Consider the following 15,365-nt stretch of genomic DNA (forward strand, 5'->3'; position numbering starts at 1 on the left):
CCTGATTCAGTATCAAAAATGACCTCAGTGTTTTGATTACTGTAAACTCTGTAATTTTCACGGCCATTTTATTTCGGAGTTTTGTGAAATTGCAACTTTTGCCTACCTATAATTTGGCGTTTTGACAACGTCGCAATCGTAACTTCAATTAGATTTTCAAATTCTCGGCTGTATATTTTTCGCGATTATTTGTAATGGTAATAAAAGGCACGTGAATATTTCTGGGTTTACAGTAAGTCAAGATATTGATGAAATGTTTCCCGTTGTTGATTGAATTTAAAAGATTTTGACAGAATTGCTTTCGATTGAACTTCAACTTGCGCATAATTTTCCAATTTTTTCACGTCATTTTTCTGTCTCTTCCAGGATGTAGTTAGCGCTACAGAAGCCATGTCTGCCCTCCAAGGTCGTTTTTTGTTGTCGTCAGACCAGTCGCGGGGTGGCATGAGGATAGAGTATGCAAAAAATAAAATGGGGGAGGTAGGTCACTTGAGTAAGTCAGTGCCGGGCGCTTTTTATCAAAATTTGAAGCACGTTGTGTCATCTGGAGTAGAAATTGGAAGGAGAAATGTTCAATTATACCATGTGAAAAATTCCTGTTGAAAACACCAAAAATTGAATTTAAGAAAAATATTTAGAATTAATTTTAAAAATTTGAAGTCAGTAATTAGTGCGTATTTGTCTTTCTTGACTACAGATGGCAGCACTTCTCACATTGTATAAGATGTCACTGCACGGCACTGGCTATCCTAACATCCATATATCACCATCCCCCGAACCTAGGAAATCTGCAATGTGGATTATAATCGGGATGGGGATCCCATACTTTTGCTTATAAATACCTAAAAGAAATTCAAAAATGCAGGTCTGGTGTTGGGGTAACATTCAGAAATGGGGTTGTTGACGCTCCTTGTCAATGATTCTAGCATCTTTATCTTGTACCCCAGAAGACGATTTCGGTACATGCGGATATTAACCTACCTTTGGCGGTGTCATCACTCATATGGTAATTTTTTTTAAATATGGTAATTTAATTTGGCGGTGTCATCACTCGAACAGAATGGACGCGGGTGTCCAAGCTACATTGCTATGAAAGATTTCTTCATTTCAACTTCGCTAACTTTTCCGTCTTCTTCTTGCAGCCAATCCGTAAAGAAGAAAACGGAACTGGACACTCCCCACCATTGGCTCAGACGGCATTTTAGGGCGTAACCATGACGACAGAAGCAATAAACGAGACCTTCAACTTACGAAAATATCCGGAAAAATTTACAGGATCTCCGCCATTTTGTATTGTACACGAATCAACATTTCCTGAACTGACTTTGGTTGTGCAGAATATTTTTTGCTGAACTGTGCGGAATATTCTAAGGAATTTGACATTTTTGGCAGGTGTTGAAATTTCGACACAATTTTTGATAAAATTCGGAAGTTTTACTTTTCCTATGTTGAAGGTATCGCGTATCATGAAAATGATATCAATGAAGCCGACCATATAACGTTTTTAGCGGTGACTAAGTCGATTTCTCGAAGAAAATTTGTAAACGAAATTATGAATTGTTTGATTTGAAACTTGTGTAAAATTTATTCGGAATTGCGATGAATTCTTTTCTGGAAATCGACGACTCGCCGTTAGAAATTGAATTTGAATACTTGTTTGTATATTGTAGAGTAGTTATAGCCGTGTTTGTAATTATGGCGTTTAGAGGGCGTCGCTGATTTAAGAGGACCGGGTCTCAAGGGAATCTTTACGATATCAATGTTTTGTTTTTGTATTGTTGGCACGCCAGAAAATGGCGGCCAGCGACGTTATATTGTTTTGTATTTTCTGTGTGCGATTACTATGTGTTTTTGGAAATAACGGTCTATTTCCGTCCAATTTGGAGGCATATCTCATTAACTACAACCTGCACCCCCTTGGTTTGAAAATCGACTCATCTGTGTAAAGATTTTCTATTAGAATTTGAGCGAGTTCATTTTCAAACAGGGGGTGTTTGGGTAAGATTCTCTGAGCATAAATCCCTATGCAAATGTGGTGCAGATTATTGATTATTATTTCAAACTTGCACCCCTTGTTTTCCGAAAGTGGGCCTGTCAGTTTAAAGATTCTCAATTTGAAGTTGGGTTTATCCATTTCTGACGAGGGTGGTTGCACACCATGCACCCCTTGGTTCAATGAATGTTTGGCTCTGTTTGAATATAAGGGCAGTCCATTTTTGTGAGGGGTGCAGTTAGAGCGCAATTTCAAAGCTTGGGATTGTGGGGTATTATCATTGTGTCAAACCACGGGTTAATTTTCAATGTATGGATTTGAAAATTTCTGTTGTCCGCAAGTTCCGTGGCTTCATGTCAGCAAAGTGTTGTATATCTGTTACTCATTAGCATAAATTATGCATCATTTGCATAATAAATTCATTGAGAAACTGTGTCTCTGGCTGAGGAAGTAAAATAATTTCGTCCATTCTGTTGTACTGTTTCCATGGTTACGTACATAGGTCAAAATGGCCACCGTTATGCCAAGAGTCGCCACAAACACGGGCTGCTCTTATAGTCCACACTGTGGTGCCACCTGGTATTCAAGACATGAACTAAATTGGAGGAATTTTTGTCCACAACTTGCTGGCGTTTGAGATTTTCTTTTCCGCATCCAATGTTTTTTTCAGCCTGATTCAGGAATCATGGGGTTAATATCGTGATGTCTTTTCGTCCAATTAAATCTGACCTCATCTACATATTTGTGAATGTCATTTGCATAACTTATGCAGAAAATGATGCATTATTTGCATAATTTATGCAAGTGTTGGCAATTTGAATTTAATTCAAACATTAGCAGAGGTCTTGAATATGACAATATTGCATTTATGTGATCTAGAATATGAATATTCACGTTATAATTTGTAAGCATATTTGCACCTGACACCCCTAATATTCAGAATGGATTGAACTGGTTCTGCTATCGGTCAGTCCATTGTCGAATTATGAGGGATGTAAGCTGAACACATTGAGACGACTCTTCGAATACTCTAATTGTTTAGTGCTTGTAACATGGAATCTGATTGGTTGAACCTGATGTAAGGACAGATCTGATTAGTTCAATTCTGCAATAGATCTGATATGGTGAAAGAGGCCACTCTAGTTTTTGGAAAATTTTGAACAAAATTATTCGGAGAAGTATTGTTGATTTTGAATATGACTTCTAATTGATCTCGGAAATTTGTACATTTGAAAAGAGTCTCAATAGGTTTGATGAATTTAATTGTCGGAATTTCTGACTTTCAATCTTGCTTTAGATTGCCGTGGTAACCAATAGGAATGTCTCCTGTTTGTTTTCTTTTCGTCAAATTTTCATGCGTAGTAATTTTGCGTAGTTGTCGAAATATTGTTCAGCGTAGTGATATAGATATGTGACTCAGCGATAAATCTCCGCTAATTTTGACATTCTAATTCAAACAAATTATTTGTGGCATTGACATAATTATTTATGGACATTGATTGATTGAAATATATAGTTCTATCTTGATGGAGACTTAATTGACTTGCCTGGAATTGGTGTATAGTAGTTTATTGTGAACAACGACCACAACCCTGGGATATACTCGTTCCAGTTCTTGCCTCTAGGTTGGGCAGTCGAACAAATATTGCAGTTTTTTTACCATGACTATCTTTTACTTGCGAAAGACGTGCTTTAAATGGCTTACGAGGAATAGTAGAATGATCAAATAGAGGTATAAATTTCTTTCCTTTTGAGAATTGTCAACTTAACGAAAGAAACGTTAAGGAGATCAAATTTCGTTTTTTGCGAATTGATTTTTTTTGGCGGAGATTTGTTGCCGATTCAGGGACGCCTGGGATGCATGCAGGAAAGCTAAATATATGTCAGTGTGCACACTAATGATAGAGCATCTACTTCAATGCTAAGCCCGAGATAGTACTCTTTGATTGCACTAGGTGGCACTGTGTGTTTGGAATTGAATAAGTCCAGATAGAATGTCTACTGACTTTTCCATCTTTTGTTGATTGCTGGAGTGGTAAGGGTAGCTTGTTCGCCTGACGTTACCAAGCACATGCAAATTTGAATTCAGTCTTTTGAAAGAGCCACCTAGTGGTCAGACAGAGTACTAAGGGCAACCTCCCCTCACTCCACCTATTCTCACTAACAACACTATTTTCTATACGTGATTAAATTTGCGAAGAAGGTTTTTTTCCATGGTTTGGTCGCCTACTCTCAAAGCACTACCACCTCTCACCTCAATCTTAATTCTAGTACCTTGATAGGTTTTTTTCTGACTTTGTACACGCAAAATATTTCTGCATCGCTATGGCACGCACCACAAGCGATCGTGCAATATGCAAGTCACGTCTAACTGTGCCATTCCACAATTTAGACGAGTCCGGTTTGTGCTAAAATCTGGACTCATCTTGTACCATTCCAACTGCAACGTTGCGTAGTGTTGTGTCTAGAAGGTGGAATTACAATGCAAGCGGAAAAAACTGTGATATCATGAAAATGTGTATGAATGATTTTGAGTGACCTTGACTTTTGGTCTTGCGTCTGTGACCTTGGGTTATGACCTTGACCTTTGACTGCCAGAACTTGCCACAAGTCACATCAAATCGTAAATAAGCAAAATGAAAACGTCCAGATTCAAATCTCAGTTGTAAAAAGTGCACAGTTTTATATCGTAAACATTTTATCGTCGTGGGCAACGAAATAATGTCATTGAGATTTTTGTCCTGAAAGACTCAGATATGCAGTGTTCTAATTTCAATGAGTGATGAGCAAATTAGCATAATTCCTGCTCTATCTGGCTCATTTGCATATTTTGGTAAAATTGTGTGACCTGTACAATGATACTCAGCCCAAATATGGGCGTTCAAATCTGCTTATGAGAATTGTGTCACATTTCGTGGATAGTTTAAATTTGAATGTAACATTTAGTTACACATTTCGTCCATAGGTGGCGCCACTGCACAAAAGTATATGAAATATTTTCAAAATTAGCAAGAAATGTCGGGTCCCGTTGAATCTGCACCTGCACTCTCAGCATCTCACTACCTGACACCCCTAAAAAGGCTGATATCCACAATCGACAGATCCAATTTAAAGAGAATTGATTGGTCCATTGTGCACTTCTAGGGGTGTAAGGTTGTCATGTCTATAACTCTACTTCATTCCAAAGTGCTGCGCTTTTCGATTTTTCTTTGCGGCCGTATTTAAGATATGGCATTGTTGTTTGCTTTTGTTTGTATACACAACTATGCTAATTCCCCTCGTGATGTCATCAAAATGTGTGCTGATGTCATCAAAACATGTAGATGTCATCAAATCCTGCAACAAAATTATATGACATCAAATGTGCAGAGTCATTTCTGAGCCATTGCAACATTGCTTGATGATGTCATCACTTTGCGCTTAGCAATTACTGATGATGTTATATTGTATATGCAAATTATTAGATGCGATCCTCAAGTGTAGTACCCATACTTGCATGTTTGTCCGGTTCAGAGTCAATATTTTGTCCGCTTGCAATTACGGAATATGTAGAACACTTGTGGCTGGGCTGGTGGATTTTGAAGTGTGTAGCAAATTTGTAAATTATGATTTTCAGTTTGTGCAGCAGGTACTAGGCCTATAAGAAATGTTCACTCTCCGACACACTGGGACTGGGTAGGCCTATGTGATGAATGTGTGTGTTTGACTTTATCTACTGACCAGTTTTATTGACTACATCTTTGTCATCAAAACTAATCATAAATTAGCGAAACGAGCAAATAACGTCCATCTTTTTCTGCCTTGGCTTTTGAGAAATGGGTCTGATCTCAGAACACCTGTTTGACCTCGAGTGCCCAGTTTTATGACAACATCGCTACATACTTCAAAACTCCACTCATTTGCATATATTATTATTCATGAATTAAAAACATTCCAAATCATAATTAGTGAAAAAAGAAAATGTGTATACATATTAGTTCTGTAACAGCAAATATTATATAAAATTATCGTATCACTTGTCGATATTGCGCAGATTTCGCGCAAAAGACACAATTTGTTAAGCAATACACTCACATGCTTTGGACATTTATTGGTAGTTCACCCGAGGTAAAAGGTCATATGCAAATGAGGTCAAGGTCGGAGAAAGTCGCCGAGAGTTAAACTGTCGATGCAATCAGCCCTAGATCTAAAAATGCACTTATTAAAAAGGCACCGAATTAACCTTTCAAATATAGTCATGACCTTGACATTTCTCCAACCTTGACCTTTACATGACCTTGAGAACTCAATTTAGTTTGCCTTTAACTTATTCTCCTGTTACATACATATCATGATGATTTTTTCGGTGAAAATGTCGGATTTTTTCGTTTCTTCTTACGTGTGATACTCGTGCCAGATTTTACACCGACCCAGATCGCCGTTGCTATGGTTACTATCAAAGTGCATGATGGGAACTGTTTGCGCCTGGAGCATTTCTTGCGATTGATTCACGAAATGCCTTCGAGAGAGAGTGGTAAACCATGACACGTTTTTTTCAAATTTTGACTTAAAATTTGGCCAACAGGTGTCACTCTGAACTCACCATATGATCCAGAAACTGATTCAGCAGTTTCCATATTAGCGTAAAGTGTTCATGCAGTGTCTCTGCGAACTTGTCCTGATACTACAGTTGTCAGTCGTGTGTTCAGAGTGACATCTATCCACGGTCGCAGAAATGCTCCAAGATTTGGTCTGAGTCGGTGAAACCAGTATGCAACAAAAAAATCCATCCGTGCTCGGCTCAGAGTATGTTCACCAGGTGGCAACTTAAAAAATATCTCGGACACATATACTCTAATTTGTGAAATCAAATGTTGATTATAAATTCGTGAAATGGAATAGTCATTATAGAAATGCACACAGACGATTTTGCTTCAATTTATTTGTCTGTTTTGAGATTTTTGAATCTCGATCCAGTGAATTTTATTGCTAAGGTCCTTGGATGTGTTTTCAAATGCCACCTGGTGTCTGTATCCTGAATTAAATGCATGTACATTCAATGTCTTTTGCCAGGGAATTTGTAACGTGTAAACTTTTTATGAGCTTTGGTATAAAATGTTCTCATTTCTATTAGAAGCCGATTAATCAATGTAGCTAATTTGCATAATTTATGCTCAAATTTTTACGAATTTGCATAATTTATGCAAATTTGTGACTTGTTTCCATAATTTGTGCAAATCTTTGATTATTGGCTTCTGTGTGTGTATATATGATTATATGTTGTCTGTGACAGACAACCCATGTAATGCCCTGAATATGTTATGATAATAGCTTAAGATTCCTGGTTGTGTTGGGGACAAATCCAGCAAAGGGGGGAATTATCTGAATCATTAATTCAGAGTTTGAAACCAGGGAAGCATTTGTCCGCTGCATTGACCCCTGGACCCCAGTTTCATTCCTCAGATTTCGCAATCTTTGAAACAGCAGAGCATGTTCGTGTTGAAGACCCGCATCAAGGTTTTAATAATCACTCATCGGATTTTGTCAATCTTTATCGTCACCCAGCTTAGGGTATTTAACAGAATTTATGCAGATCATTTGCATATTCATATTTCAGTCAGATTCAGCTTTAAATAGATAGCACTCGTTTGTATGAAAATCTCAAAATTGTGACAATCTTAGGAATTGATGTTAATGTAGGTAGGATGCACTTCAAAGTAAAAAAAACAACTTGAAACTGCACTAATTGACTTATTACAACTTCAGTTAATCAAATTTTATGGATGAGTTGTTGAGTAATTTCACTGATCAAAACTGTTTTTTAGCATGTCTCAGTTGATCCCACCGAAACAAATTTGAATATTTTCTAACTGCCTGCAGCTGATTTGGCATAACCATGTCAACTTGCATTGGTAACCAAGGTAAACACTGGTTGCTGTGGTTGACAATCACCACGGCAACAGTCAGAGCGTTGCTATGGAACGTAGAAATATTGCCTAGGAACTAGCCGCGATTACTTTCTTTCTTCTTTTTTTTTGCATTTGTGTTTTGACTTAACAGGGTATGGAGATGTTTGTGTTATTTAGTTTTGTATAATCTTTATTTAGAGCCTGGTGTCCACAGAATTTGCATAATTTATGCAAGTCTAACAAATTTGCATAATTTATGCAAATTTGTGTTTATTTGTTGATCTTTTATCCAGGATACTCAATATTAATCTGGATTGAAGGAGGTTATGCACCATGTACTTAATTTGTGATGTAGCTTTTAGCTTTTAGGTATATCTTTAGATGTAGGCTAATTTGCATAATGCACGCAATAAGTTGGTTGATTAGCATAATTTATGTGAAATGGTTTAAAATCCTTGGCAACTCCAAGTCCAGTTATAGAATCACTAATGATATATGTCTTCAACATGGTTGTGCTCTGCTGTTTCATTCAGTGGCTAATTTCCCTTGTCCAAATTAGCATAGGACTTCCCCAAATCTGCATACAGCTGCCCCTTAGTAGCATATTATGGTTCATCTGGTTTAAAATTACAATACTCTTGTGGTGATAGTGAATTGCGTATCTGTTGAAAAATATTAAACTAGTTATCATATAATTATTTGGGTTTCTCAGTGGATCACAGTTTGACTTAATTATGGAAAATTGTAGACATTATTTGGCTGAAATATTGAAAATTATAACAAAAATTGGTAATGGTTCATCTGTATATTGAAATACTGAATTGAAAGATTCACGCTTTGTTATCCATTTAGTGCATCCAATTTATTTATTCAATAAAATCCCAACTTTTGGCACAAACATAATTTATAAGGGCAACTTTGTTGTTGCTATGGCAAGTACTGCGGTTACTATGGTGAACAGTGTGTTGCTATGGTAATGTCAATTTGCTATGGTTATAAGAAAATGATATGTGGGCCGAAAAATGAATTTAATTTGATATTTCAATATCTCAGTGAATGGTTTATTTTACATAGACTAGCTCAGAGATTTATGTTGAGCTTTTGTATTTGAATTTGAATTTGAAAATTTAATTTGTTTGGAAACTTTTCCATCAGATTGCACCAGGTTTTGTCGAAAAAATGAGATTGTGTAAAATCCAGTTCCCTGTAGGGATCACATGACAATATTATGTAAATTTATGCAAATAAGTGGAGCTAATACAGGTTTGGCAGATTTTTCAAATCAAATTACATTGTTTTGTGAAAAAGGTTTTGCAATTTTAAATCATATATACGAATTATCACTGTGTCTTTTATTTGGGTATTTCAGATATAGAATGTTTCCATGTTACTACGGTAACCTGGAGGTGGAAAATGACTACCGGTTCTTTTCTCGTATTCATGAATATTCATCGGGCAATAGTGAATTTAATTTGCATAATATGTGAGTCCATACGACCAAATTTAGGCGTAAAATGTCATATTTTGGCAAAACTGATCCTGTTTGCCATCTTGGCTCCAAGTTTGTTGACTTGTACGCAAGACTTTCAATTTGATGTCCTCTTCATGCATTGAGCATAAATGTTTTCTATTCAATATTGGGTTGCTGTGGTGTCATGCCATGGTTGCTATGGTAATTCATTGGTTGCCATGGTTATGGTAGTCAATCCGGAGGTTCCAGTACTTCCCTATTGTAACTGTTGTCAAATCAGATGGTTGCTATGGAAATACCATGGTTACCATGATAATACCATAGTCGTCGTGGCAACACCTTGGTCGTTATGTAAACTTTTTTGAGTTGTATTGCATTTACGTCGTCTCAACTACAGTTCATTATTTTGTGTGCAAAATTTATTTTGTTTTGAGTATAACTTTCTCTCTTCGATCTTGTAGTAATGAATATTCGTGCCCATGTATGTACCCCCCACTTTTCTATAGCATTTGCATAATTTATGCAAGGTTTTGACATATTTGCATAACTTTATGCAACATTTTGTAAATTGAGCATAATTATGCAAAGTACTTTAGATACAATTGACTAAAAATTGCATAAATTATGTAAAATATGTGACTTTTGACATTTACATATAAAATAACTAAAGTTTTTGAGAATTTTCTGAATGATTCGTATTGTGGGTACGTTTGTCTAAAAATTGTAAGTTGGTATCAGTGATCATTTCTATGGCAACGGTTTTCCTTTGTGTGCCCATCACCCCTTAGAAATTAGTGAACGCTTTTCATCCTCTGTACAGAAGAGTCCATTCTGTGTCATGATAGGGGTGTTGGGATTTGGTAGCTTATTTGTGCTTTGCTAACCAGAAATATAATGCGTGATTTTTTGCTCCTAACTTCAAAATCTGTAAAGTTTGATGAATTTATAATATTTGTTGCCATAGCAACAGGTTATCGTAGGTTGTTGCATGGCAACCATTTGTTTATAATGATATCCAGGGTGATGCCATTGTTGCTATAGAGATGCATTTTATCATTGATTTGACTTTGACTATTCTGTATATTTTGGCTCCGTAACAAGATGTACAAATTTGGAGGATTGTGTGCTGATTATTTCCTCCATTTCTATGGAGATATACCATTGCTATGGTGATGCATCGTTGCTATGGAGACCGGCTAACTGTTGCTATGGAAATGCTTTGTAGTCGACATATCAAAAACTCTTGCCACCACCGATAAACGAACAAATGTAACAACATAAGATAGCTGAATCATTTGAGCATTTTGGATTAAAACTCTATGGACTGTGGGGTTCTTTAAAAGTTGACCCATAAATAGAATGGTAAATCATGAGGCAAATTGGAATCCTCAAAAAGTATTCATCAAGACCTCTCCATTGGATGGTCATGCCAGTGGGTGTTTACTTTGTCACTTTAGCGGGCATCTTTGTTCCTGAACCTTGAGTCCTAGAGGGTTAACCAAAACTGCAGCAGCTAACTTTTGTTGGAGTGGACTTGACTCTTCTGTGTGCAATTGGGTTTTGCTCAAATGCCTTTTGGCTGAGGTGGCCATTTTGTGGTGTCATACATAAACCGATGATGTCACCGACAAAATGCGGTGATGTTAACAGTAGAATATGATGATGTCATTGTTGCACTAATGTGTATATAAATTGGACCATACACAATCACGAGAAAAACCTCAGCAAGTGTGATATAACGCCCTCTTTGGCTACTTTTCCAACTTTCCAATTATCTATTGGTCGCCATTTAATGGCACATAAAATGACTGAAATAGTTTCAGTCCTGCCACTAGGGGGCGTTTCCTGATCTTAGTATTCAAATTCTGCGATTCCCCTTACACGAATGCAATAGATGTCATTCTCGTTTCGGTTGCCAATAGTTCACAAGTCTTGGTTTGTGGTCTTGATGTTCTCAAGAAATAGTGTATAGGAAAATCAGTCTACTTAAAAGACCAAGTTTGACTTTAAAAATTACAAGTGATCACCAGGTATAAAAATTTTTTGATACTGCATTCTATAAACACGAGTTTGAAATATGAACAGCAAAAAGTAAAAATGAGGAAGAACTTTCTGAGAAGTAGAAATGATAACAATTTGTTTGATTTAGGCATCTTTTCACCTGATTTTGATGGAAATAATTGGGCATTTTGTGAGTCCTTATTGGGATTTCTGGCATTGTGCATTTAAAGTACAGTAACTCTGGCGATGAATTTTGTTTTTGTGTTTAATGGTTGATGGATCTTTGTGTAGCAGAATTTGTCGAAATGCTTCGTTTAACTCTATTTGTTTTTCGTGAAAAAGCTTTGAATTTAAACCTGAATATTGAGTTTTTTGTGTCGTTGAAGTGCTTGCAATATTGGGTGAAAAGATACCTAGAAAAATTGATTTATCTATTTCTCAATCTGAAAAGTGTCTGATCTTTTGAACCTGATTTCTATTGGCTGGCCAGCCCACTATGCACTTCTGTATATAATGGGCAAGCAGAACTTCACTGTCTTTTCAGAGGGTCCATAGAGTCTGTATATACAACAGAGTAAAAACTCTTTCACTCAAAATGGCTTTTCATCATTATTCTGCTTTACCTGTCACGGTTGCTATGAGAACGTGGTTACTATAGCAACATGGTTGCTCTGACAATTCTAAATGGCTGCCTTGGCAACAATTTCAACTGTTTTGATGGCTAAGATTAGTTGAGTAGGAATATTTTTATTCATTCTTTGTTCTTTATATATAATAAAGTGATATCATGTAGAAAAAACAACAAATTGTTGACTTTTGCTATTTTGCTAGAATCCTTCCTACCGTCAGCTGATTTGACTCGGTAGACTGCTGGAGGCTTTCTTCGTTTACATCTTGCCAATTGAGATCCCTGCCCAACTGATTACCTTCCACAACTATTATTCTTCCAATCCAACACATTATCTATGCAGGAAATACGCAGCTGATGATAAAACGATTTCTGCTTTAACAGAGCTTGGGGCCACAGGAAGAATTCTATCCCATCTTAATCTTAGCCAATAGGCCGAGAATACAGCTGAGATGACAAATCCATGATATCCAAACTGAATCTTAGCCAATAGGCCGAGAAACCAAGATGGAACAGGACTTCTGAACCAAGCTTTCCAAACCGTATCTTAGCCAATAGGCCGAGAACCGAAATGGAAAAGGTCTTGAAATGGAAACTTTCTTAGTTCTTATACAAGCTTAAAGGGTAACTCGTGTCAAATTTCACCATATAATGTTTTAGCTGCTTTTGACAAATGACTACGTCACTTTCTCATACATTGGTAAGGCATCCGGACGGCTCGCTTCGATGCCATTTTCGTTGATGACGTCACAACATGAACATTTTCGCGGTCGCGGTGGTTTACATTCGGCGATTTTATAATAAATCTAATCAAAAATGGAAAACTTGAGCTTTACATTTGTGATCAACAATTAATAACGGACGTATTTCTGCAAAGTTGTTAATCACACCATAGTATCACTTTAAGTGTATCTCTCTTGTGGTTGGTGCTTCCATCTTTCAATGATCTTCTTGCAGCTTTATCTTCCCCAAAGTATCATACAATTGAAACTCTAAGCCTCATGTAGAAATTAATAGCTCAAGTTTTTTATTAAAATGACTGCATAAGAACTATTAATGATCAAATAGAAGATGTTTCCATTGAATAAAACTTCATTATGTGTCATCGTTAAGATGATGAAGATGCAAAAAGAAACCACATCGTTGAGAAGCTAAACCACACGAAAGACACAATACCAAATAAATAAGTTAGAGTGGCACCTTGTGTTAGGTTGATCGGTTATAACAGCCGAGAAGGCCGAGGTATACTTGTTCAGATCTGTACAGAAGACTAAGGCTTTTGCTTTTTGTCTTTTGTGGGTGTGTTTCCCCGGGCGGTCTGATAAGATACCTTGGCATAGTTTCAAGGCGAATCCACGACACTCTTTTTAAGAATCCCCAAAACACTCCTTTTTAAGAAAATTATACTTATGTTAGTCTATTATTCTATAAAAATCATCAAAAAACCCAAAAAATTATCCTTTTTGGTAGCATTTCGGAGACGTTTAAGAACGTTTAAGAACGTTAGTAGCGAACTTTACGAAGTAACCGCAGCAATTCATTATTCCCCTGGTGTTGATTTCTCATTTTTCCATCATCTTTTTGCAGCTTCATCTCCTCTAATAGATAGGATACAGATGTCTCCTATAGTGGAAAGGATGCGGTACATCATGTTACACATTCTTATGCAGTCGGATCTCAATTAGTGACATAACAAGTGAGATTCTGGTGATAAACTCATGAAATTTTGCTACATGGAATATTCAAGAGGTGCCCCTTAACTTTTAGAAGTTGTCAAGATCCATACTGTTTATCAGTAAAAAAGGTACTCATTCTTATGCAGTCAGGTCTCAATCAGTGACATATCAAGTAAGCAAGTGAGATTCTGCAATGGTGATAAACTCGTTAAAATTTGCTACATGGAACATCCAAGAGGTGTCCCTTTACTCCATACTGTTTTTCAATAAAAAATTCCTGTACTGCTCCATTTCCACAACTTATGCTGGAAATACACAGCTGATGATGAAATGTTTTCAGCTTCAGCAGACCTTTGGTCCACAGGAAGAGGTCTATCCCAGACGAATCTTAGCCAATAGGCCGAGAATGCAGCTGAGATGACAAATCCATGATGTCCAAACAGAATCTTAGCCAATAGGCCGAGAAACCAAGATGGAACAGGACTTCTGAACCAAGCTTTCCAATCCGAATCTTAGCCAATAGGCCGAGAAGTCGAAATGGAGCAGGTCCAGAACTGGAAACTTTCTTAGTATTCATACAAACTTAAGTGTATCTCTCTTTTGGTTTGCGTTTCCATCTTTCAATGATCTTCTTGCAGCTTTATCTTCCTAACGGTATCATACAATTGAAAACTCTTAGTTAGAAACATCATCCACTTCACCAAAGAAATTTATAATGCAGTCAGTTTACAATATAAAAGCAATTAAATCTCTTTCGAAAAACATACATGTATCCTCTTATGGCTCTCTGCAATGACAGCGCGGATAAAAGACCCAGAAGCCACTATGGATATTCCAGTTGGCAGAGGGAAAATTACAAGTAAACTTTTGAGATGCCATAAATCCAAAAGTCGTGTTCCTATTTGACTAAAACTTACAGGATATATTTGTATTGACATCAGATACTCGCATAGCGAATGGGATGCTTTCACTCAATACAGCATTTCTTAATGGACAGTATAGTAGAGACCACTGCCTTAAAGACTCCTGTACTGTCTTGCCTGGCCTTTACATCATTTACAAGGAAAATCTCATTTGAAATATTGATATATGATTGATATTGTAAACTGACTGCATTATAAATTTTTTTGGTAACGTAGATGATGATTCCAATTGAGAGTTTCCAACTGTAAGATACTTTGGGGAAGATAAAGCTGCAAGAAGATCATTAAAAGATGGAAACACAAACCAAAAGAGAGACACACTTAAGCTTGTATAAGTACTAAGAAAGTTTCCTTGTCTGGACCAGTTCCATTTCGGTCTCTCGGCCTATTGGCTAAGATCAAAGTGTAGTATCTGTTCTTATCTGTTTACTCCAAGTTTACTCCAAGTCAGGTCGGGGAGCAGCACGTGCCATATTCGTTTATTTATTTCGTTGATTTCGTTGATTTCGTTTAGCACTATGTGACGTTTTACAGCACCGATTCCGTTTTAGTTGGACCTTTTGTGAACAATTCGTTTTATTCAGTTGGCTGGAGCCTTTGTGTGGACCGAGTTTTAAGCCTTTGTGTTTCTGCACCAATTATTTTAACTTGCCAACGCCTAGGGTGTACATACACTGTACATACACTGTAAATAACGTTTTAAGTCATGGCGTCGACGTATGCCGGCGCCGTGGCATATCAAGATGGGGCCTATGAGGCAGAAGTTATTGAAGTCATTAATAGAA

General features: G+C 36.9%; 1 protein-coding gene and 1 non-coding gene across 7 annotated transcripts in view; both read left to right on the plus strand.

The window, feature by feature from the left end:
* The window catches only part of LOC135499015 (protein couch potato-like), a 145,477-nt gene extending 133,150 nt beyond the window's left edge, over positions 1-12,327 (plus strand). For 5 of the 6 annotated variants that reach the window (XM_064789620.1, XM_064789626.1, XM_064789619.1 and 2 more), the window contains 2 exons: positions 367-480; positions 1,143-12,327. In XM_064789620.1, the coding sequence (XP_064645690.1) occupies positions 367-480; positions 1,143-1,205 (177 nt within the window). In that variant the 3' untranslated portion in view covers positions 1,206-12,327. Of the gene's footprint in view, positions 1-366; positions 494-1,142 lie in introns of all 6 variants that reach the window. The other variant, XM_064789625.1, reaches the window with a different exon arrangement.
* Positions 12,328-14,951: 2,624 nt separating this feature from the next.
* Positions 14,952-15,142, plus strand: LOC135499261 (U2 spliceosomal RNA). The gene has a single exon (XR_010449278.1). It is a non-coding gene; the product is annotated as a U2 spliceosomal RNA (small nuclear RNA).
* The last annotated feature ends 223 nt before the right edge of the window (positions 15,143-15,365 follow it).

Source organism: Lineus longissimus, chromosome 14, assembly GCF_910592395.1.
Source record: "Lineus longissimus chromosome 14, tnLinLong1.2, whole genome shotgun sequence".
Taxonomy (NCBI): Eukaryota; Metazoa; Nemertea; class Pilidiophora; order Heteronemertea; family Lineidae; genus Lineus; species Lineus longissimus.